We start from the raw sequence: 27101 nt of genomic DNA, 5'->3' as shown, positions 1-27101 counted from the left end.
TGTGTGGATGTAGTGTAAATGCGAGCTGTTCAATGCCAGATGTCTTTAGTGGCGGCACCAGCATAGGTCCACAGGAAATTTTGTTCATCATTTGGGTGTCCTAAGCTAAATATTGTGTGGTGTACTATTCAAACATTATTTTTACCAAAGTGAAGAGTATCTTGCCTACATTGATAATGAAAATTTGTTTTTTAAACCTTTAAGGTAATGTTGTAATTCAGAATTTTCCAAAACATGTCATTCTTGTGAAACCAAGAATTAATATATTAAAGCAGGAATTAGCTAAATAGAGCATGTTTACACACAAATAGCACTAAAAATTCCTAGCTGCTGTACGCTGACAATACAAGGATTTTGATTCTACATTATGTTTTATGTTCCTTTCTGGTTTGCAAATATGTGTAATTCAATTATGGGTGTTGAATTTGGAGAAAACTCTCCAAATAATCCAGAAAACTGTATTAAATGTAAACATGATATTTATTTGTTAAAAACACTAAAAACACACAAACAACACAAACAGCTCGGAAGAACTGCTAAAGTGTTTTTTATCGTGCTGTTTGTGTTTTTTTTAAGTGTTTTTAACAAATATGTTGCTGGCACTTGGCATAAGAAGTTTTCTACTGTCATACGATATTTATTATTGTACACTATTGCCTCTCCAATAATTTAATGTTAAGTATATTTTATTTTATATTATGCAGATATTTTCCCTTGTACTTTCCTTTTTCTCTTGGTCTAAAACATTCCAAAATTTTAAATCTTGGAAATAAGGGTGTATTAGTGCTGAATGCACAACAATAAAGCACTTAAAATTTTGAAAACTGTAAACAAAGAGTATGCAAATTTTCTTAAGTTTCAATATTGTCTTTGTTGTTGAGGATCAACTTTATTTTTATATAATTCTATCTAATCCTCTTCTGACATAATTTCTCAGGTTAAAATAAAATTGAATATGCAATTTAATATAATAACAGCATGTCCAGCATCAAATTCATCATGTATTTAAATTAAAGAACAGCATATCAGCTAATGTGCTGTCATCTGCAATTGGCATTGCCTGAACAGCTCCATTGCCAAGAACATTTGATGAATCCTTCAACAATTATATCTTAAGACATAAAAATAATTAAGGTGATCACATTATATTCATAATCCCAACAGAAAATGAAAGGTTTCGTTCATACTTTGTGTAAATTTACATTTAGCTTTCATGCTATCAGTAGATACATTCTCAGGATTTTTCAAGTTGAAAGTAGTAATTCTGTGATGTTTACAGGAAGGAAACTGAAGTTAATTACAACAATGGAGTTCAACAATAATGAGAAAATAATAATTTTTCTGAAACAATAAATAACAATAGCAACAAAGGTAAAGATATAATAACACAAGCTATGACTTTTTCCCATCAGTGGCTTCTATAAATTTACCTCTCACTGCTATTCCAGCAATTCCTCACTAAGCTCTTGCCTTTCCAGTTGCTACCATGATTATGACGACTAAAAGATGACAAAATGAGGACTCTTACTGTGCTAAAGGTTTGGAATCTTCCAGCACCCAAACTTGTAATGATCTTATAAAAGTCACATTATTCGTAATATGAACTAACTAAAACATCCATGAACTTCTAATCTTATCATAATTTTATTTTAAAAACTTCCGGTTGGTGAAATAAAGAATCACTTCGTCACATTTGTCACACACAAACAAAAATTTCATCATAAAATTCTCTGTATATTAGAAACAGTTTCGTCTCCATAGCATCAGTACAAAATACTATTTCTTCACAAAAGAATGTGGAATCGAACCAGTTATTAGACGAGATGAACTCCAGATAAATATATTACAATACTGACAGAAACATGCTCCAATCAGCATTTTCTTCTTTGAACATATCATGATAGCAAAGGAAGAAAATATTTGTACATATCAGAAGTATAACTTACATATACACCCATCTCTTACAATAAAAACAAAATAACTTAGGAACACCGTGGAAATGAACAAAATATTTCTAAATTTCATTCTTCGCTATCTCTCTCTCAATGAGTTCTATGAATTAACACTAAAGAACGGAATATGTTACTGTAGTTTTTGCCTCAGTAGCTGGATTACATAACCACAGAAGAAATTACTGCCCTGGCGTGCGTGAAGATCTTTCCAGCTTAAATGAAAATAAACATGTTCTGGTTAAGTACAAGGCCACAAGAGCATTTTATAAGCTATGTTCACAGTGATTAAAAACATCTCACAATGCTGAGTCCACGATGTGGAAAAATTCCATTTTTCTTTTCACACTGGGATTTATTGCAATTCAGAAATGGACTTTTGTGACAAAGCAGTTTCCAAATACACACATAAAAAACAAGTGTGTGGTCTGAACATCCACAAATGAATACACATCGTCATTCTACAGATCACCAGCAATAATCTGTCCAATACTTTTGGTGTAATAATAATAATAATAATATATTTTGGTGTAATAATAATAATAATATATGTATTTATATCCCCAATAAAGCCAGACCTCCTGCTCATATGTTTGGCATCTATTTAGTTATGATTTAAACTGCTGAAAATGCTCACGTGGTTTTGGAGTAAGTGTCAGCAGAACTTAAGTCAAAAATACATACATATATGTATTGTCAATATGGCCAGCAATCATAAAAGTTTAAAACAATTCCCAATTTGCAGACTAGCACCTCCATCTTCACATAAGACAGGATCATATCTCCTTTAAAAATAAAGTCTATTTACTTTATTCCACACTCCTGACAAAATATTTGAAAAATATATAGAATGTGTATGTAAAAATTTCTTGTCTTGTTCATGATGTTATTGAATAATTTTTTACAAAAATTCCATGACCTTCTCACCATTCTCTTCACTCCTAAGCCGAATTCCCTGATTGTTCAAATTTTCCAAAATTTTCATACCAGAGATTGAGGGGGAGGGGAGGAGAGGAAATACCTGCCATTTGTAATAGGCAATATTAAAAGTTTTCTACACAACTGTTGGATATTAATACAGTAATACAGTTACTATTAGTGATTTATATTCTTGTGACAATGTTTCATTCTGATTTCGCTGAACTTCACAGAACTACATCAGAGTGACTAACCAACCTCAGGTTATGTGTGTATATAGTGCCACTATAATAGTGGTAGTGTGCTGTTCAAAAACTTCTGGGAAACCAGGACAAAACATTGCCACAACAACTGAGTTCTTATTAGCCTTTTTGTTTTAAGTCCACTTTATGCACAGATAGGCTAATCGGGACTGAACCTACAGATTAAAGTGGGATCTGAACCACAATCTGCTTCCACCAGGTATCAAACCTGGGTTGCCACAAGAATAAAAACAACTTTAAGGTAAACATATACTGTATTACAATATTTTCATGTATCTGCAGAGTTTCTTTGAAATTAATTAATTCAATTAAATTAAAGTCAAAATGGGGAAGGCAGACAGCTCATTACAATAAATTAAATTCTGTTTCATTCCCTACTGCAACACCTAAGTTCAGTTTTGTCAGTGTTTAATGGAGATACAGATAAAGCACCGATATAAAATTTGCCGATGCCAATAACCAACATTCTACCAATGTGACATAAAATTCAAAATGGTTCACTGACCTCCTTAATAACTGTATGTTACCAGATGAACCAGGTTTTTGCAATGCAAAAGAAGCTGCATATTTAGACATTTACTTAAAAAAATGTACAAAATGGGCATTGTGTACGTCCATAAATACTATAACAAAATGGCACAATATTGCACTTGTTAATGGATTGGTAATTATACCGATAAACCGATATGCATATATCAGCTGATTCCGATAGAGTACCGATTAATCTGCCCATTACTAGTGTTTAATAACACATAACAATTATGGAAATAAAACCCTGAGCAGGATACCATGGATAAAATAATGGTAAAGTAAACAACAGTTACTTACCTAAAATCTTGGTTACTGCTATGTTAAGTTCAAAACAACAGTGGAACCTGAGATGCATATTCCGTTCCTATTAGACCTCGACACATTAATGTGAATTCCCTCACTGTTTCTTGCAGTTTTCGTTTGTTACCTCTCTCTCTATACAGAAAGAATAACACATTTTTTTAAAAATTAATTTAGATTTAATTAATCCTAAAAGTAACTTGCTTGAGCTTCTAATATGGCAGATAGCATCATGTATGAAGAGAATATACAGATAAAGTTTACAAATTTATTCTTTTTACTTTCCAAAAAGTCAATATGCTGACCAATTTCTAGAATATAAACTAAATGTTACAGTGGGATGAGGCTAAGCAGATAGGAAGGGAGACGAGAGTACTAGTGAGAAAATGGAAGGAGGCCAAGGAAATAGAGAAGAAAGGGGAAGATGACACAATGAACTGGAATGGGGGACTGAAGATAAACAAAGAATGGAAGAAGGTGTTAGAAAGAGTGGAAAGAACAAGAGCGAAGGAGAAAAAAATAAGGAAGAGGAATGAAGATAGAAAATATAAGGAAAAAGAGCTTGAGATAAGGAGTCCAACCACTTTCCAGATGAAAGGAAATGCTTATCTAAATCGCCTGTCAGGTGAAACAACAGTTGACAGGAGAAGGCCACCTGCTGAAACACCTGGAAAGGAATGTTCCAGATAAACAACTTTCTAATAATCTTGTGTCTGGAAGGGAGTGATTTTTGTGTATATATATATATCTTCCTGTTTAGTACCTTATTTCATTTGTTTGGTACAGTCTGAAGAAGACCTTGCTAAAAGGTTGAAACATTAACATTTAGTTTATGTTTTAAAAATAAAATAAATTCTGCCTTGGTCAGCATATTGAGTTTTTGGTTATCATGGAAACAAGGCATAATGGTTTTATAATTTTTACTTTCGTATGTCAAAGAACAAGTTGACATGAACACATCCCTGGTTCAGCCATAATTTTAACATAAATTAAATAACAATTAGTGTTGATTGATGATTATTAGTCGACATTATGAGACATTAAAAATGCATTATTTGTGCAGGAAAAGCTACATTTTGTCCATAAAATATGCACATATGAACACTAGTGGAAGCCTTGATACTTGTAATATTTATACTAACATGAATAGCCATTCTGAACAAATTTAACTTGCTACAATGTTTCCCATTGTTACCAATTCAAAGCATCTCATTCTGAAGAAACAAAATACTTACTTAAGCACCATTTTCTTGAAGTGTTCGGCCTGTTCCTTTGTTATCCTCTGGGACGGGAAGCCATCTTGGCTTAAAAACTGGTTCAACCAGCGACATAAGTTATCAAAGTACTTTTTGTTAAGTGCGTGCAAAACGTCCGCCATGTGTTCCATTACTGAACGGGGAGATTCTCCACCTGCAGAAAAGAAGTATACCATAACTAAGCACTCTTGAATGCAATATTACTTTTAAAAAATAAACATTCTACATGAAGCCATGGAATAAGAACTTCCTAACCCTACAACAATTGATGGATTTTTTTTAAAAAATGTTTTAACCCTTGAGAGGTAGAAGATGGGTGGATCAGAGATGAATTTACTACAAACCTGGTGCTTTAACCAACCCAACGGGGGTGCCAAGGAGTAAAATCACAGATCTGTAACACTGTTAAGCCTTTTCCATGTTAATAAAACATAAAATGCTGACCAAGGAAAAATTTATTGTATAAAAATATACACTATACCACGTTTGGTAGAACCTGTCCCATTTCCCGTGCTAGGGATCGCTCGACAGTTTCGGTGCCAATGAGAAATGAGGAAAAAATCGTCTGATGGGCAGCGAGGAGCGAATGGAAGCCAGAAGAGAGGCGCTTACGTAGCCGCTGTTGCGACGTTGCGTATTTTAATTGGCTGCCTGGCTTTGACTTTCCCCAGCATGGAGAAAAGCCAGTGAACAGCTAGCACGGGAACCGGGACAGGTTGTAACAAACGCGATATACAAACGTAACGTTTCCACCTTCAAACAGGATCTTCCTAATTCTTCTCTATTGTGAATCTTCATCTGAAGAAGACCTTGTTAGAGGGTGCAAACGTTACGTTTTAATGTATATTTTTTTATACAATAAATTTTGCCTTGTGTCAGCATTTTATGTTTTATGTCTGTCCTAGGTTCGATTCCCAACACCGGCAAAAGAAATTTCACCTGAGTACAAGAGAAGAGGTGCTCTCTCAAAACACAGTGTTAGAATAAGAGTTTAAAGCACTAGACAATGGGTAATGTCCAATTAACACTCCATGCTAACTCATAATGCTGTCCTCATACACAAAACAGAATCGACTATGAATCTCTGCTTACAGGAAATGTATCACATGAATGATATGATCAGCACCATTCTCTAGCTGCCTTTAATCCACAAGTACACATCATCTGGAGGCTAGATGGGCCCTAAAGCAGTTATATGCAAGGACACTTGGACTCCCACCTGAGATAATGCAGCCATGGAATCAAACCCATGTCTGAGATGCACTACTGACTGGACACGTGACTCCAACAACAAAGCAACGAGAAAGCAATTTTAAAATATGGACTTATCAGACACCTTGTATGCTCAACAAAATACAGGTGGTGGACAAGATAAATACGAACACCATGTTGCAACAAAAAATCTTTATTCGTAGGACGTCCACCCACCATTAGCCAAAATTACAACCTATGTGATTTGCGGAGGTAATGCACAATGCTCAAGGCAATACACATCCATTCCTCATGCAAACCAGTCTCTAGTTCAGAGGTGGAAACTTAGAATGCACTTTGGCCTTCAAAATACTACACAAATGTTCAACTATGTTAAGATCAGGCAACTGACGAGACCAGGCGAGAAGTTGCACTTCATCCTCATGCTCATCAAATAAATAAATAAACCATGCTTTGATGAACTGAGCAGTGTGAATGGGGACATTTGTCTGTTTGGAATACAGGTTGTTCCCTAGGGAACGCAATCTTGATCATAGGGTTGAGACGAGATATTTCTCTGCCATGATCTACAAGTGGTCCAAGACCATGTCAAGATATCACACCATCACAGAACCCCCTCCATGCTTAACAGTAGAACGGAGCCAGTCAACATGAAAGGCTTCTGCAGGCATTCTCCACACCTGAACATGCCCGGTGGTCTGGAATAATGCGAGTGCAGATTTGTCAGACCAGATTACCTGATCCCACCTGCTGGGTCCTGGAGATGGGAGTTCATCTAGGAGGTTATCTGGTACACCGTTGTCTTGTGCTTTTGGACCACTAATCCACTTCAACACCAATCTATCCCTGTGGGTGAGCTTCAACTTTCACCCATTGTTGTTTCAAAGATGACACCTTACCTCCATTACTGTAGGCTCTCATCAGATGATGACACCTTGATCCTTGCACTCCCCCAACAAGGTTGGCTATTTTCGTCACTGAGGATCCAGCTGGGCATTTTCGAATGACCATGCCTCTTTGGGAGTCTTATGATAAACTGCTTGCTACCTCTACCTAACGGCCACCAGGGATAAAATTCACGTATAATTCCAGTTTTCAAGGCAAATTTTCCAAAAATTCAAGGGTACAGGTAGATGTTTTTTTTATATTTCAACCTTACATATTACCGCCTCTCACCACCCACACACATACACACACAAATATATTAACAATATAAAGGGTATGTATCCAAAAATTCTAATTCAATTCAATTACACAGTACAGGAAAACCTCGTTAATACGAAGTTCAAGGGACCAAAAAATGTCAACTTCGTATTAAACGACTTCGAGTTATCCAAACTTTTCAAGATGGCACCTGTTTTTAGGTGTAAATAAAGTAGAGTATAAATTACCCCCAGAAAGGATGTTTTATACTTGGTGGTAGCTCAGAAAATAAGCTTTATATGTACTATATAATAATATTGTACGTTTTAAAGAAAGTGTAAAAAATGTTACACAAAATGAGAACATGGAGCTTAACGCGGGCACGAAGATTCCAAGGAGACTGTTAACACAATATTTATCCTACCTAGTTATACAACCGGTTATGCACGGGATGCATGTCGTGGCAAAAAGTCTTATAAAAAACGGTATTTTCTTTTAATTGTGCAAAGTCGTTGCTCTTCTATGAAATTCTTACAATTTTAGTTCATAAAACCCGTTTGCATGGAGACCTACGGAAAGGAAAACGCAAGAGACGGGAGATAATCCGACAGAAGGAATATTGTATTTTATGTGCGTTCCGTTACAGCATTAACTGGTAAGAGTAGATTCTCTTGGGATAGAACACAACCTTTCCCTGGCACAAAACAAAACAAAAAAATCGAGGCTGTAAATTTCGTTCTGGTTCGGCTGTCTAAAACAACATCCTAAAAAAAGTCACGTATTCTTTGCTTCAGTTAACTTCATATTCGCCCCGCCCCCCCTTTTGCAGGGATCAGTTCAAACTCTTCCTCAACTTGCATTGTAATCCACTCTGAAAAAGTAAACACACAACTTGCGATCTGTTTGCACCGAATGTGTATCCTAGGACACATTAAACAGTGCGGCACTCGATAATCACTCTGGTTTGGATCCCACTTTAAACTGTATATTTAGTCCCACTTAGCTCATCAGCATAAAATGAACTAAAAACAAGCTTTACGAAACTTGCGTATTTTCAGATTAATCGACAATTTATTGTAGGTTTCAGGAGTATTCTGGAGGTCAAACACTCGCTCCGCCAAAACTTTTCCTCTCGTATTCCTACATTGAGCATTGCGGTTTTTTTTTTGTTGTTTTTTTTTGTTTTTTTTAACAGCAGCATGCTAATGGTTCTGAAGAAAAGCGGGGATTATATGGCTTTGCGAGATTCAAAACAATGAAGCTTATTCCTTCGCACTGGATGAGTCATTGCAGTTATCGGCAAGGCAGACCTTTCCAGACGCTAGACTAAACACTGGCACCAGCTGCAGCGTAAACACAATGAGACCAGCTGGAAGTTAGAGCAGCAGGTGGCAGAAGGGAAATCATCCGCATTTTAAAGATAACGCAGTTTTGTTGAAGACCTAACTTTTATCAGGAGTGTGAAAAAAAAATGATCCTTGCATTACCTTTTACCATGCAACAGACAATAATACGGGCAATATTTCCTATCCTAGCAGCTGCATTCAAACAAGAAAGAGAGACATGAATTCTGCAATTATCACATTACCATGCACACCAGTGGCGGATAATGAGCTGTTGTAGGAGAAGGAAGGGGGCCACTTTTCTTTTACTTATCATGCGGTTTTTGTTCGTTTTAAAGAAGGTATTCAGAACTGTTTGCTTTTTTTAGAGGCCAAAGGAAAGGAGCCCGTGTGCGCACACGAGCAAGAAAATTGTGACCGAAACAACCCCCCCCCCGTTTGCTGATAGGTATAAAGGGGAGAAGTCACTCAGACAACGAAACACTGTTTTGGCAAATTTTATGACCTGCACAGTTGGGAAACGTATGAAGCGGAAAAGTGAAGTTGCAACATACGTAATATCGACGTCAACTTTTGCGGGAAACCTAGATGACAACGCATTAAGCGGGTTGACGATCTTTAGTTGGCCTATGCGGCTTTGATTATCTGTAACAGTTCCCTTTTTTTTTTATGAAGTTGTACAGGGCACAAGAACACGCTTTTAACGAAAGTGGTTACCGGAAGTTGTCGGCTACCAGGCCAAAAGTTGCTCGCTCACGGGAAATTGCTGTATCTCGAGCTCAGAGCCAGACAGATGGGTGAGACTTCCAGGCGCCAGGCGTCTTGTATTTAGGAACATTCGTGCGATCTTATCTCACATTTCTGATCTAGCACTGGTGAATATTTCCAAGGTGGCGCATTCAGCGGGGAAAGAGCTTGACCTCCCATGCACATTGACAAAGAATGTCAATGTCCAGCGGGCATTTCGGGCTGCTTCCCTCGAGTTGTTAGCAGCTCTTACGACAAGGAAACATGTCAAGGTCAAGTTAAAAATAACGTCCAAGCTCTCTCCACATTCGATCTTCTCCTGTCGACTTACGCATACGCAGGTGTCTACTTCGAATTAAGCACGGAAGGGTCTTGTAAACAACTTCGTATTAAAAATTATCCGTATTTCGATTTATCCGTACTGAAATACATTATAAATCCTATCTTATCGGCTGGGGAATGGGAAGAACTTCGGATTAAAGGGTACTTCGTATTAACCAATATCGTATTAACGAGGTTTTCCTGTATATATATTTAAATATGTAATTGAATATGAACAAGCATCACAAATGTTACGGTATATACCTACTAATCTACAAAATATTGTTAATTATATAAGAATTTCGAAGTCAAATATTTTATTTGTACATTTTATAAATTTAAATTTATAATTTTTTAATAAATATTATACATGCAATGGAATTTGGATTATTAAAGGGTTTTTTTCACATCCACGGAGAAAAATGCACGCAGAATTCCCGAAGCAAATAATTCATGCATAATTTCCAGAATTCAAGGAATTCCTGGTGAGTGGCCACCCTGGTCACTAAGCAGCAGACGTCTGTACCAATTTGTGTGGCTGTACTGCAAGGATGAATTACAACCTATCCACCTGTACATGAAACGAGCAATAGGGAAAAATCAACCTACCTATACATCTAAGTATCCTTTCCACTAGAGCTTCTCCAGAGTTATTTACAACTAATAAAAGGCAAGGAATATCCCTACTTTCAGTAATAAAGGTTCCTAGGAATGACGCTGCTGCCTTTACTGCACCAGCTTCTGGCAGACCCAAGGTTACAGTTGCTGTGAAAGATAAGAACTATAAATATTTATGTCTTCAACAGGCACGAGGCACCAATGTATAAAATTGTTAACAATAATATATTAAATATATGTCTTAGTTTAATTAACATTAATAAGTGATAAACTTAACAGTAACCCAACTGTTATGTAACAATATTGATGTTATGAAACAAACATGCAAGTGTGAAAATTGGGCACAAGGTCAAAATTACTGACTTAACTGACCAAAATAGCAAAACAACTACTGGCTAATTCCAAACCAAGTTAATTACAGCCTATTCCAAAATCAATATTTTAAAGTGAAACTGGGATTTCATTTTAAAAAAAAAAAGTATTTTCTGGCATACTACATTCCCCAGTTCAAATTTTGCACCTTCTTCATGAACACAACGAATTCCAACAAGGATGGTGGTAGTGGCTACCGAAATTAATAGAAAATAATTTAAAACAGCTTCGTGGAAAACGTGAGCCCCTTAATTATTCTTCATGAACAAAAAATTTATAATTTTAGAAAGTAAGGAACTCAAATTATCTAGAAGGAATTTCAAACATATGTAAGTTTCAAATTTGGAATATCGTAATATTTTCCTGAAAGTACAGGAATTTTTGAAACGATTGACTTTGATGCCATCGATCAGTCAAACATGGCCTTCATCAGTATGCAAGTTTTACATCTGTGGAAGAACACAGGTGATTATATAATAATGATAATAATAAAATAGAAAGAAAACGAAAGTATACATTCAGTAAATGTCTGTCTCTACAAAGACTTTGTATCCACTACTTCTAATTGTAAATATATCATTGTAGCAATACTTACCACAATGAAATAGAGCAGTTACATTTATAGTGTCACTATTGAACATTTGAGAATTTTTCTTCAATATTTGCGACAGCAGCAAGAAAAATGCTTCCAAAATATCTGCTTGCTCAGACATGTTAGGTTCACAAGTGCCTAATGTCACTAGGCATATTTCACTTAGTAACGACCGCATTATCACTACTTGGGAGTCTTCTTTACCAAACAATATTAGAAACTGCAATGAAAAGAGTAACATTCATTCAATAATTGCTAATAATGTTAAAAATGCATCATATATAACATACACAAATTATAGTTCAGTCGTACTAGGCGATACAGTTATTAAATGGATGAATTCATATGAAAAACATTTCAAATAGACATTATGGGTGACAAACATATTGGTATATCGGTAATTTTACTGACCTGATATATTAATAGTTTGAAACTGAGTGCAAAATTCTTCCATTCTGTTATTATTTCAATGGATATAAACATATAATTCATCATGCCCTGGTTTTGTAAAGTAGATGTCTAAATACACAATTTATTTTCAAAGGCCATGCTCATTATTAGTCACCAGGTTACATACATTAATTTAAAACAGAATCGAAATATGTTTATTAACTGTTGTGAATAGTTAATGCTTTTCACAAGACTGATAATTGTGTTTAACTACAAGTGATATTAGGTACAATTAAAACTATACGGTAACATATTAAAATATGTATTAATATTTACCACATTACCAATATGTATTAATATTTACCACATTACCAATATCACATCTAGAAATAGATAATAGGATTAAAGACCTACATACATTACATAATAGGACATTAATTTTTATTGAACATATTATAATAAAAATATAGAATCAATTTTTTGCATAGTGTTAAAAAACTAACTTAGTGTGAAATAGTTTGTGTTTCTTACTTTGGAACTTTATACGTGACAATGAGGAATGAGGATGAGTGATGATCACATGAAAGTGATGAAGTGACACTCACAAAAAACATACATGCCCAAGCTAGGACTCTAACCCAGGAAGTTCAATGATGAGATCAAAAGTTGACCACTTAGCATGCTTGACCATTTTGGCCACTGAGCTCGTCCTCATACATTTACATTTCACTGCACTTCATTTCTGACCACACTGCATATGAACCCTCATATGGACACGTGATAAAATTCAACACCCAGAGAACAGAATTTTTGAAAGGCGGTGACCTTCAACTACTCACTTCCTTTTTCATGAAACTTACTTGTCGTGCTAAATCCAAAGCTGCACCATGTGGATGAAGCTTGTAACTCTTCATCAGTAACTGGAGAATATCAGGCACCAATGGTTTACTTTCATCAAGTAAAGTTGCTGAAGCTTGCTTCAGCACAGAAAACACAGCCTACAATACAGAGAAACAAACAACTGCAATAAAATAATTTCTTTTATGTATTCTTTATTAGAAGACTAAAATGCGAACTCAAGAATGTACATGGTTGATTGATTGATTTGGTTTATTTTATATCGCATTTCTGCCACTTTTGGCTAATTGCGAAGATGAGGATGAGTGATGATATGATGAAACTGATGAAGGGACACTCACAAAGAACATCAACACCCAGGCTGCGATTTGAACCCGTGACTCCTGGCATCGTAGCATGCTGTACTAACCACTCTGCCATGGAGAACGTACATGCGTTTGCATGTGTGGATTAACTGCACAATACCATGAATTCATGAATGTATTGAAATTAGGGTTGAGCCAATGCAAATGTCGATTTATCACAGATACTTTGCCAGACTCCAATAACATGTGGCACTTTTGTAGAATGTAAATAGAGTGAAACCATGATTGTATGTTTTTCACGCAACCATGGCGAAGAATCCTAAAATGTGAGAAAATGTAAAATCTGGGAACATTTTGTTGCACTTTGCTCTATTGAAGATCGAACGTACATGATTGTGCAGACTGTATCTACCATTATCAGCTAGCAACCCTGTCGGAACACAGGTGTGCATGCGCAGAAGTCTCCCATGCTTAGGCAGCTAAAAGTCTTGCATTCAGTCTGCCATGGAACATTCACCTGTTCAGAGACAAATCATGGCAATGGAGGCATTCATCCGAACAGGTTCCTTTCAGGAGATGCAGCAGGCACTGGACCAAGAAGCATCAGAATGCAAGAGAATACGCCTCCTCCGACTGGAGACTTCTGTTTCTGCATGCTGTCATCGGCTCTCTATTGTCTGACTCATCATATCGTGTTGTGACACTCTGGCACGGGTTTGTTGGCAACCTTCATTGGACCGTCACCACATCGCCCCCTACATCTCATGAATGGAACCTGTTCGGATGAACGCCTCCACTGCCATGATTTGTGTCTCAACAGGCGAACATTCTATGGCAGACAGATTGCGAGACTTGCAGATGCCTAAGAATGGAGACTTCTGCACATGTGCACTTGCATTCTGAAGGGGTTGCCAACTTATATTGGCAAATACAATATGCGCTACCTTGTATAATGTTAAAAAAATGTCAAATACAGGGAAGTAAAATCATGGTTTCACTATATCCTGGAAATTATTCCAATTATCCTTATTTTGGCAACAGCATTATTGGGAGAAAGAGAATTTGTGACAAAATTATTATCTTATGTGAAGTTATGAATATTTTAAAGCAAAAATTTGGTAGATTGCTATGATACAGTTACAATGCAAATTTTATGTATTAACATTTATAAATATTCTGAATTACTATGAATGGTTACAATTTCCAATTATTGGTACTGGTGGGAATTGGTAATAGTATTGATATCGGTTCAAAGTGATATGGAGTCAGTTCTAATTTCAATCATCCTCACTATGGTCTGTAGTATGTATTTATTTTCTTAACAACCTGCAATGAAAGATGCCACACACTTTGAGGAATCAAACATCGGATCGTTTGACTACAAACTGATAGAGGTAACGACTACATTATTATGGAAGCCTTTGTTTCTACACTATGTAAAAAAAAATTAGCATCACTTCATTATTTTTGGTCGTTAGCATTTCGCTCGTGAATTATCAGTTGTTTTATTGATTTTATTCGACTTGTCGATTTGTTTTCCTAACAATTATATAAAACACTATATCTGTAAAATATATTTTTATTATTTAAGTCATAGTTACGTACATAATGCACTTTACAGAACTAATAACAAAATTATTGCAAATATAGCTTGTGGAACGTTTTCGCACAAAGACAATTTTTACAAGTAAAAAAATTGAACAAAGGTTTTAAATGCATCATGATATGTCAATTTGTAATGATAGTAAGTAAATACATTGACTAGTACTTAGTGTGGCCACCCCTGGCCTTCCTAAGTGCTTCCAACCTTCGAGGCATGCTATGAATGAGATTTTGACAATATTCGACCTCAATTTCATTCCAAACATGTACAATTGCTGCCATAAGTTCCTATTTTGACCTGTACGTCTGATTACCAAGTTTTTTGCACATCATAGCCCACAGGTTTTCTATAGGATTCATGTCTGGCGGCCACTAAGTCTTTCAATATTCATATCATGAAACCAGTTATTCACCACCTGAGCACGATGACAGGTTGCATTATCGTCTTGAAAAATAAAGTAGTCCAAATTCTGTCCAGAAAAATTATCTCCTGCAGTTTGTAGAACTTTCCGATTCAGGATTTCCAGATATTGATCAGCCTTAATTGTCCCTGTGCAAATATGCATCCTGCCAATCCCTTTTGCAGAGAAACATGCCCAAATCATAACACTGCCACAAAACTTTTGAGTTTCAAAAATACAAGATTTTGCAAGTTCTTCTCCCTTCCACAACCACAGTTTAACTGAGCTGTCATTCCCCAGCAATTTAAATCGTTTTTCATCAGAAAATATCACATGTTCCCAATCTGTATCATTCCATGCGCCATAACATGTGACAAACTCATGTCTAGCTTTTGCATGTGCGTCAGTTAGTCTGGGTTTTTTACGTGGGACGTGTTTAGAAACAGCCTGTTTCTTTAGTCGGGATACTACAGTAGCATGAGGAAGATTAACTCCCACCTCATTTTGAAGATTATGTGCAATTTGACGTGAACTCATTCCTCTGTTCTTCAGTGCCATGTCCTTTATCATACGATCCACTCGAGGTGATGTCTTTCTTTCTGCCACAGTGACTTCTCAGTGATGATTTTCCATGTTCTTGTTGCTTTTGCAGGCAGCGGCTAACTGTGGATTGATGCATTTGAAGTTGTCGACCAATTTCTCTCTGAGAATGACCATCCATATGCAAAGCAAGAACCATTCCTTGCTTACGTGGCGAAATGTCACACTTTCTGCCCATTTTTTCGAGAAAACACGCTCAAATACACTACACACCACCAGAACACTTCACAAATATGATAACGTATCCAAACTGTCAATAATGAACATGTAGTGTGCAACATAAAACACGTCACAAGTTGCACTACTAACAATCGTTTTACAGATTCCTGACAATTGATTACAAAACCTTGCAGCAGTAACTGATTGCAACACCCTCTAGCGGACACTCCAAACACTAATTCACCAAAATAATAACACCACACTACGCAGTGATACCAGACCAATGCTTCAATCAATTGATTTCAAGTTGTGCAGGAAAGATGCATCCATGCGAAACTCAAAATTGTCAACATCCGTAATAAGAATACAGTGATGCTAATTTTTTTTTACAGTGTGTAGTTGTAAAACCCTAGATGTTTCTTTATCTTTAGCTTGAATTTGTACACAGTACATATTTATAGTGAATAAAAGACCATGATTTTGGTACAAAAACTGAACATATTTCAGGATTGAAAGCAGTATCTCAAATAGCATTTTTAGTGTTAAAATGGTGAACAAAAACCAAAATTCGATTAAAAACTATGCTTAACTATACTTATATAAAATAAAAATTTCTAATAGTATATTTAAACCGTTACTGGAGTGTTATTCAGTTTATTCCTGTGTGAAATTCATTGTAACATCTTAATTTCTGCAACAGAATGAAAATGTTTCAGGATTTTGCATAATTCATGGGGTAATTCACAATGTGTAAAGTATTTTGTTGATGAATAAACTCTATATTTTGTTTTTAAAAACTTAGAAAAAAATTAGAACACTTACCTTGTCTTGTCCTCCATATTTTCCGATCTTTCTTAATTGGAGGGCAATACAAGGTACACGTGATTTTATATCAGTTACGAATATGAGAACACATGACCCATTTCAATATAACTGCGTTCAAGAGTACGAAAACACACTTCTCACCTTTCACAACATAAAAAATGACCAATATAATTTCACACTTTGTGACATATGCACGTTCATAGTAACATGGCAGAAGCAGTGTGCCCTTGTACTTATCAAACTTTGAACTAGACTCATGATCTGAAAACTTTCATCATAACAAAGATCCCCTACTGACATAGTGACACAATGTTTCAGGTATACTTCCTCAAGATAATCCATGACAAAAGTTCGAATCAATGTACAAACCTCAATTACATGTCCATCCCTATACCACTTGTCCATCACACCTTGAATAATTGGCATAATTTCTTGGAGAACCAGAAAGACTGGCTGTGGTTCGGTGATCACTTGTGAACGCTGATGTGATTGTTGTTGGCAGGAAAAGCCACTCTCTGATCCCTCGGACACGTCATACACTTCGTCTTGTGGCTTGGTATCGAGTGTTGCGAACAGCATGCTGATCATTTTCAAACGTAAAAGTATCACAGCCTTTATGAAAGGAGATGGCTGAAAAGATAAGATTGACACATTTTTAAATACCATATTTCACCACATGATCAGAACAGGCCATTTTCTTTTGCAAAAAGTGAGCTGCAATCATTATGTGAAGCTTTTTTTTTAAAAAATGCATCCGTATCATTGGTACTTAAAAAACATTAGTTACTAAACTCGTGAATATATGTTGAAATTTAATATAGTCTAGACACACATCATTTCTTCATGACCCTTTAATGAATATTTTTTAGGCCTAAAATTGATTTGTGCATTATAGTCGAAATACTACACTTGAGAAAATTTACTAGTATTGCGAAGTACGAACTTAAAATTTAATATTCTGTGTCCCAGTAGCGGCTTTGGCCTATTCGCACGTGCACACCCAAATAAATCTGTAATGCAAAACATTATTATTATACTTATTCATTGAACTCTGTCTCCTTCGAAACATCAAGTGTTCCCACGCCACTTCACCAAGAGAGGTGGTGGAGAAGCCTGTGATCAGTGATATCAACACACGTAGACCAAGCCATGCTAGGGGCTTGGCTTGAATGTAATGTTAATTTCACTCCCTATGACGCTTTTGCAGCAGTCGCGCAGAGGACGCTGCTTGGGTCTTTTGGCTTGAGCACCGTGTGAGGGAAGGTCGCATCATTTAGGAAGGTGGCAAACACAGCGATCGGTGAGCTAGCAATGTAGTGCTGCAAACCCATTCCATTAGAGATCGTGTAACAGAGTTGAGGCAACCCATACATCATTGCAAATTGAGAGAATTTTTTTAGACGGGAAATTTTGAAGGTATATTGTCCCTCCGATTCTGTCCCGAGCATGAAGGGGAAGAAAAGGGTGAAGGGGAGGGAGGCAACTGAAAAACTGAAAACGAGACGGGTGTTTAAACATGCCTGGTATTGCCTTTGCTTGGTGCATCTTGGCCAAAATAAATGGTCTCTATGGCACGGTAGCCGAATTATCAACCCGCGCGGAGGGAGCGTACATCAATCAGTCAGCTGTTTTGCATTGTGTGTTTCTGTTACTGAGTTGCAAAAGTGTTTAGCGCTGTCAAAAGTTCGTACCTGTTTCAGTGCAAACTTTTTGATTTCATGATGAATAGGGAAACTGTACATAGCGAAAGCAGAGACTTAATATTTAACGTTGTTGAATTTTTGGAGGGAAGTTAGCTACAAAGCCTGTAGCAACTGCAGCAATATATGAATATGGCGGAAGAGAAGGAAAAATTCTGAAGTACGAAGCAAGGCAGTGTGGACTGGGTGAGTACTGTGATTTTCTTTAACATTTGTTATTCTCTTGATTTCGCTTCATTTGCTTGGTTCAATCAGTCTGTCATTAGAAATAAACAATGGCTAGATAGATTACAACTGATTTCCTCCATGTGGTAGTTTGATCGGCTTCTTTGGTGTACACCAATGTTATAATTCTCCTTGTTCATTAATATCAGGAGAGCGGAGGAGGAAGTTTTTATGAAATATTTTGCAGATTGACAATAGTATTGGTATTGTAGATTGGTATTTCTATGTTTTGAGTGATTTTGTCAGATTATCGAATGTTGAATTACAAATTGCACAATAACATCGATCTTCTCATGATTGGCTGGATAATTTCAGAAATATTTGAAATTTTTAAAAAATCAGTGTTAAACAAAATTTGAAATAGAACTCTGTCATAGCCTCTTTTTCAGTGAAAGGTGATCTAAACTTGGGTTTCCAATATATTAAGCATCATTATGTACGCAAAAACAGGTGTGAGTATTTGACAGGGGTGGTATAGCACTTCTGGATGCAAGACTAAAGTGCACACCCATAGAGCCAGACCACGAGCCGCCAATGCTGTGTCCACAGGTTCTGTGCCACTATAGTAGAACCACAGTAAAAAGAGCCTGCGCAGAAAGGCATGTCCTGTGCATCCTCCTGCATGGAGGGGAGGGTTAGAGTGGAGCAGACTTCCTTCTGGCCCTGAGTTGAACAGATGAAGGGGAAGGTGCATAAAGGATTTTGGCTGAAGGTTCTTTATAAACCAATTTTTGGACTGGAAAAACAGGTGCATGATTATGCGGTGAAATACAGTAAGCACAATTATTACTCAAAATTAGGAAAGGAAAATTTTTACTGAAACTGTGCCACATGTAGCAAAGTTCAGCTTTCTAATCACAAGTTGGATCATCTGCATAATCTGTGACTATGTTACAATCTTGTGAGAAAAGCTCTTACCTGTTGGTAACCAGAAACAGAATAAAAACTTTGCACAAGATACCACATTAAAGTTTCAGTGTTTGGTGACTTTCTCGCCTGCATTGTCGAGGAGGAAACAGAGGAAGTAAAAACCAAGAAAAAGGGTTTAAAGACAGGCTGACACAACACCCTTATATCAATATTTTCTTTCCTCCGTTTTTGTAAAGTACAGGGTGTCCAGAAAAGATTGCACATATTTTGTCTCTTTCGTTCTAGGTAACCAGCATGCGGAGAGACATAAAATGAGCACTGATTGCAACTAGACTGCAGGAGTTTTTCTTGAGATATCCATCATGCGCATTTGGAAGCGATTATGTAAAATGGTGCTGACCAACCAACAAAAAGGGTTTTGTGTTTTTGAATATGTGAAAACGATGTCTGGTCACAGTTCAATGCAGTTTTCAGTGTCAGTTTGGGTTTGATCCACCTGATAAGACTTGGTATATGCAATTCTAAGAGAAATGTTACCTGTTTAAGGCAAAAGCACTTGTCGCCCATCATGTTCGCTGGAGGCAATGGCTAAAGTTGGGTTAACCTTGTAACCTTGCAGCTTTTTAACTTTCTCAGTCATCACTGAGCGAGACAAAGCTTTTCACTCGGTCTTCAGTGTGAACATGCAAGAAGTTGGCTGAAAGTATACTTGTAAATTCGTAGCTTATGTTAACAAAACTTTCAGAGATAATATTCATTTCGTTGTAGAAAGCATGCCCATACCACATCATGGAGCTGAGAATAAATGTTTTGAAATAGATACACTCTTTTTCACACACCCCGTATTTATTCATTTGTTTCTAATGCCATGGATATTTTTATCCTTTCCCAAGATAACTGGGTAGAATTACAGGTGGTAGGCAAAACATTAGCCAAGAAATTTCCATGATGCATTTGAGTGATGTGTGAACGAACCTGAACGGAGGCTACTTTTCAGTAATGACTCATACTATCAATGTTTTCTTGCTTTAAATGAAACTACATAAAACTTACCTCTTGAAGAACTATTTTTCGTAGTTCCTCAACGTAAGGCATGAGCAGAGCATTTAGATGATTCATAATAATTTCCATGGGAAGAACAGAAAGGACTTTTCCTACGGTGTACATGAGCCTAACATATTCACTAATTTTCAGATTTTGCCTTATTAGAGCTTCCTGAAAAAGAAATTCATATCATAGTTTTCTTCACTTATAAAACATATCACACACAGTGGTACACAATTGAAATTATCAGAAAAATTGAAAGTGTCATACAAATTATCTGACTAAACATGAAGCAGTCCATAGCTATGCAGTAGAGGGCAAAATAAAAGTGAAGCAATCTGACACCTTAAACAGTTAAATATTTCACATAGATTTTATGTTTTGCAACAGTGATAAAGTAAATGCCACTTGCAGTATAATGTAAAGTTTATTATAACTTAATAATTCATCTGGGATAAATCAACTTGGGATTGACGGTGTGTATAAGCATTTTATGCATAATAATATTATGTGTAAAATATGAAAGGGACTTGACTTGTCATCAGCTTGCCATTTTTCTGTTTATTTTGAAAGCTATTCCCTTCATTTGTCTAAGTGTGCTTTGTGCACAAATTGGCTAATTGGGACAGGAGCTACAACTTAAAGTGCAATCCGAGACACTCTGCGCCTCCACCGGTATTGAACTACCCTTCCTTTGTAAAATAGCTTCTGGTGATATAAATTTCAGTGGCCCTAACTAGAAATATGGTAAGTAAAGAATGCATGCTACTAATTATCTATTTTATGCCACGTTTCTTTATCTTCTCATGGAATAGCAATAGTTATGAGGGCTAGAAAAAACTTAAAATAATTCAGGTGGCAAATATGTTCTAGGAAAGCTATGAACCCAACTAACATAAAAATACACATTTTGAAATATGATCTTAAAACATTGAATGTATTAATTAATACAAGATTGGATTAAAAATAATGCATTTTTGTACAGGAATGGCCTTCCTAAAAAAGGCTTTCCTGGTAACAGCATGAATAACTATGCTATACATTCTAATATATGGCTGACTATACCACATCACCAAAATTTTAATATTCAGCTATTTATAATGGTATGTTTATTATTCTGATTTAAAGATACATGTGATACAGTAAGCACACAAAAATTAAAAAAAACACATACTATACTAGTTATATTTTTTTTAAAAAAAAAAGGTAATGGAAATTTCCATAAGCAAACTCGAAATATATTATTATTATTATTATTATTATTATTATTATTATTATTATGCTGGACACTTGGCTAGCATGCAAGAATCCCTCCGAAAATATGTTTCCAGATATGGGTGTGGTTAATACATGCTACATACCCGACTACCGTGCAATATGTGTTCTGCAAAAGGCTTCATGCTACTCTGGCAATCCCTCGTGATGTCCTTCAGTGCCATCGTGGCTGAAGGAGCCACGTCTGGACTTTCTAATCCCATCACAAGGAGAGGTACTACGTAATTCAGAACTTCTGGATGGGCATTAATCCACTCGGCATACACACCTGAAAATAATTATTTTTTAAAAAATGTTGTAACACCGCATATTCATTTAGCTCTGATTACAATAATAAACAATTATAAACAGACGAGATGGTTCGGACACATAAAGAGGATAGGTGAAGAAAGACTGCCAGTAAGAGCTTACAGTGCACAAGGAGTTGGAATAAGGCCAAAGGAGAGACCAAGATGTCGGTAGAATCGTGGAGTGTGTTTGGAGAAGAGGACAAGATTGGAACACCATGGAAAGAGAGGAATGGTGGAAGATCAGAAGAAAATGGAGAGGCTTGACTTCTATGCCGACCCAGCCAGAGGCAGGAAACAGCGAAGGATGATGATGATGACAAATATACACTGTAAAACATTTATAACAAGTACTGTGAATGGGTACATATTTGTTTTATCCATAAAATACATAGATAGTGTACATAATTTAGACATGGAAAAAATTTCATCCTCGGATAGTCTAATAGGGATTATACCTACAGTTCAAAGTGTCATCTGAACCACCGTGCAATATGCCACAAAGTACTGAACATGGCACTCCAAAATTATATAATAACAGCATTGCTATGACTATTTACGGAATAGTAATACAGTGCTGTTCCATTCAAATAGACAGTGTGTTACTGTATGATGCTGAAAAATTTCACAGCATGTGGAGGGTATCAAGAAGAAGAATTTTTGGTAATGCCTTGTTTTGATGCTACAAACCATTAAAAAACAGTCAAATTTTCCTCCTGTATGTGTGCAGCCACACAATACAGATTCATGGTTGCCACTGCCAATTATATTATTTGTTGGAAAACTATAACATGTTTAGTACATCCAGCGCACGCTGTGCAACCAATCAGTGCACCATCTGGAGTATGGTGAATATCTGCATACAAAATTTACGAAGATATTCTTTAATGAAAAAGCATGAAATCAGATATTGAAGCAAGCCTTTTACTTGTACTTCAACGAAACATCCTAGTATTTATCTTTATCCAAATCTACTTACAGTTTGTTAAATTCAAAGAAAACTCGGACGTCACTATTTTAAAATGTCCATATATTTTATCACTTATTGATCAACTGTGTTTTGTTTCGTTATCGTTGCTATGGTCAAAAATGTATATAGAAATGTATACATCGTAATTTTACATTATCAATAATTAATTATACATCTTATTAATTCAGCAACTTTTGGAACATAACAAAATAGTAATTGATAACAACATAAATATCATAATGCATTTTAAACACAAAATTAAACAATAAATATAAATTAAATAAATGAACATCTTTGGGTCAGTCACAATACGCACCCCTTCCGGGTGAAAATTTTCGACTTATTTAAGTTCTGTAAATATCGAAAATTTTACATTTAGTTACAAACTTGTGAACATTGCATTTTTATATTACAACATAAATTATTTTTTTTTCAAACAATATTAATTCAGTTCACTATGATCTCCGTGAATCAAACTTGACTGACATATTCTTCATTTTGTTTTAGTTGCATGCATTCAGTACATTAAACTAAAGACAATATTCTTGAATGGAAACAATCATGAACATAAATTGTTGCATCTGAAATTGTATTTATAGCTTCTCATTGTCCGATGTAACTCTCAAAATCTTCAAACCTTCTTAATTCACTTCTTCACTAAATCTTGGATAATTTCTTCAGCAATAGTAAATTTTAGATGTAGCTAATACAGGACAGTCAAGAAATACTACATATGCACTTTGATCTTCTGTTCTTCAAATCTTCCAATTCACTATCTCAGTTGGAAACTCCGTAATTATTCACATATAGCTACATGATTACTTATTTCCTTGAACAAATACATCAAGTTGTCAATTGAGTAGCAAGTAATAACATAATGCTACGACTGCTTCTTCAAATATCATACTTATTTGCGCACACATAAACTTGTTAGACGAGGATAATCATCACATCGTCAGGGCATCCATGGCCTTTCATAAAAGTATTGTCTACATTTATTCATGTACTTTGTAGACACATCAATTCTCAAATAAAATAATAACCATATGTAATCTAGTGGATAATTACATTTCTCATTCCTACTAGATACAACACATTGGCATAAATCAATTATTTATATGCAGAGTATATTATTCTCTGAACAAATTCTTAAACAATATCGCACAGAAACAGAATGTACATTCACATTCTTACTTGCATGCAGCAACAATTCTCGTAGCAATAGAAAGAAGTTCCAACATCATAAGTTACATTGAATATGCATAGATTAAAATATTCCACCTTTCTTTGAATTAAAGTGAAAATAATTAATGAATACATTTCTTGATGTCATTTTAAGCAAAAGTTTGCCCTTGTACAAAAAAAAACTTGCTTGAAGTAAATCATCCCAACCTTTTAATTTAACATCTCACGGGAACTTGCGTTAAAGGTAAAGAACCTTGTACTTGATTTATTTGCGAAGTATTTTGTTCACGATTTGCCATTCTTGTAGAATCAGAATTAGTTTGTGATACTAAACCTGCTGCTTCAGGTTGATAATTTAATGAATTTGAATTTGCAGGAAAACACTGATATGGCACTGTATTATTATTAACACTGCGATTTTCATTCCTGTAATAGAATCGCGATTGATTGAGCAAATTTTCATCATTAAATTGTCCTGTAGGTGAACGAGAATTATTTTGCCTGTAATTATTTCGGAATTGTCCTCCGTTTCTAGATCTGAAGCTATTATAATTGTTTCGTGCAGTAAAATTTCCATGATGTCCTTTATTATTAGAGGTTCGCCTAAAATTGTTGAAATATCGACCTCGAAGATCATTTCCCTGCCGATTTTCGTAACCTTGATTGATAACAGCATTGGCTTCTGCCTCACTACAAGTTGGAGTCTGAGTACAAACACTAGTGGTCTTCGAACGTCGAACATTAACTTGCCGCACATTTAACTTGCCTCTATTTTGTTCAGAGTTCTTAAAAATCTTTGGAATATTTTCACGTTCGTTGTCTTCATTAGGAAGAACAACAAGCCCCTTTCTACTAAATTTTATTACATCTAATCTTCTTAACATGCTAGTCAGTTGATCTACTGAACGAATTTCGTGATAAGTAATGTGATTGGCAATATTATCAGGTAATTGGCTAAGTATTAACTGCACAACATCTATATCTTGAGGATTTTCAACCAAATTACAATAACTGGAGTGAGTTTTTAAAGCAAAAGTCTCTAAACTGCCATGTACACTGGGATCGTATTTGCGATTCCTCAATACGGAGAGTTGTGATTGGATAACTTCCGAAGAAGCAAACTGATTAATGAATTCTTGTACAAACTGATCATAAGAATTAAAATAATATTTATGAGTCCGAAACCAATAACCAGCTCTCCCAGTGAAGCATTGTTGGATACTTCGCAGTTTCATTTCTGTTGGCACTCCTACAACATTTAATATGTTATCCAGCTGCTCAATATATTCTCTCGCTGATTGTTGCTCTATCTTTCCCGAGAACTTAGGCAATTGAGATAATTCACTTAATTTTAAACGTCCACTTCTTGCATTTCCTTCTCCATTGCATGTATTTCTAGTTATAGGATGATCACTTCTTCCTCTCGAACTATACGGTCGATTATAGCAAATATGATTTGCTTCGTTTAACCCTGTGTTACTACAGTTATGCAATCTCGAACCATTTACAGAAGAATGAGGATCATTGTGATTGTTCGAAACTGAACATGGTACACTTGCATCACGATAGATATTACTAACACAAACATTTTGTGGGTTAGGTTCTGATATTTGTGGGTTAAAATCACACCACATACAAGGAGAATTACCGCTTTGATCCAGATGACAATGTGGATTATTATGTACATTACTAACATTGTCATTATTCTTAGTAAGCACAAAACTAGAAGTAGGATGTGAATTTGTACCAAACAGTTGATAGCAAGCGTCAGTGTAGTTATATTTCTCTGCACCTAACTCTTGTTTTTCGAATGGACCTTCTGAGTCGTCACTTCGGAATTTCTTTACGGAAGTTTCTTCAGAGCTAGATCTTACAGATTTATTATACTTGTGTTTCCAACGGACATGTTTACGGGCACGAGTGTTAGTAACATTCTTCTTACCGGAGAGTGTCCTAGAAGAATCATCTGATACATCACTAGACGAAGTACTGAGTACAACATCACACTGAGTTTTTCCATTCCTACATGTATTAGATTCTGTATTATTCACAGCAATTGATTTTGTTCTATTATTACAATTTGTAACAACAGAATTATGAGCAGAGGAATTATGTGTAAGGGCTACGCTACCTTCATCATTATCGTTAACCTTGGCTGTTAAATCCTTGCCATCAGCTTGAAGCTTTTTGATATTTTGTTCTATACCTTCAATATGGGAATTAAACTGTTGGAACCTTTCTGTACAATGAGAAATATGCTTATGTACATCAGCATTAACATCGCTTTTACTTTCTAAAATAGTGACTCTAGATATAAGATCAACTATATTAGCAGAGCATTCATTACAATTTGAATTGAGATTATCTAAACGTTGGTCATAATCAAGAATGTGTTCTTTCAATGATAATTGTACATTTTCAAATTCAGATAGTTTGACATCAACATTACGACATTTACTATCAAACACAGATTCAAGACTTGTAGTTGATTGTAAACACGCTGTACTAATCGCATCTATTTTGTCCTTAAATTCAGACATTAAAATATTGAGCCGATTGTTAACATGACTAATATCATGATTAACAGCTTCAAATTTGACATCAAGCTGTGAAGATAACTGTGTATGTGCACTAGATAATTCAGCTTGTTTTAAAGATATAACGTCAAGTTTAACCTGAATATTTTCATTAGACAGATTTAATTCTGATCTAAGTTCCTGATTAGACTGTTTAAATTCCTGATTAGACTGTTCAAACTGAGTCTTAAGTTTCTGATTAGACTGTTTGAGATCCTGATTAGACTGTTTAAGTTCCTGATTAGACTGTTCAAACTGAGTCTT

General features: G+C 35.6%; 1 protein-coding gene across 2 annotated transcripts in view; it reads right to left on the bottom strand.

Annotated features, from left to right (window-relative positions):
* Nucleotides 1-554: 554 nt before the first annotated feature.
* The window catches only part of cdm (importin-13-like protein cdm), a 54641-nt gene continuing 28094 nt past the window's right edge, over nt 555-27101 (bottom strand). For both annotated transcript variants that reach the window (XM_083125026.1, XM_083125024.1), the window contains exons 10-18: nt 21906-22087; nt 20554-20715; nt 17075-17335; nt 12816-12953; nt 11569-11785; nt 10593-10748; nt 5197-5371; nt 3959-4096; nt 555-2164 (exon numbers count right to left, since the gene is read on the bottom strand). In XM_083125026.1, the coding sequence (XP_082981152.1) occupies nt 3988-4096; nt 5197-5371; nt 10593-10748; nt 11569-11785; nt 12816-12953; nt 17075-17335; nt 20554-20715; nt 21906-22087 (1400 nt within the window). In that variant the 3' untranslated portion in view covers nt 555-2164; nt 3959-3987. The remainder of the gene's footprint in view (nt 2165-3958; nt 4097-5196; nt 5372-10592; nt 10749-11568; nt 11786-12815; nt 12954-17074; nt 17336-20553; nt 20716-21905; nt 22088-27101) is intronic.

The sequence above is a fragment of the Lepisma saccharinum genome, chromosome 7 (assembly GCF_977018435.1).
Source record: "Lepisma saccharinum chromosome 7, izLepSacc3.1, whole genome shotgun sequence".
Classification (NCBI taxonomy): domain Eukaryota; kingdom Metazoa; phylum Arthropoda; class Insecta; order Zygentoma; family Lepismatidae; genus Lepisma; species Lepisma saccharinum.
This window is presented reverse-complemented; position numbering and strand designations above follow the sequence as displayed.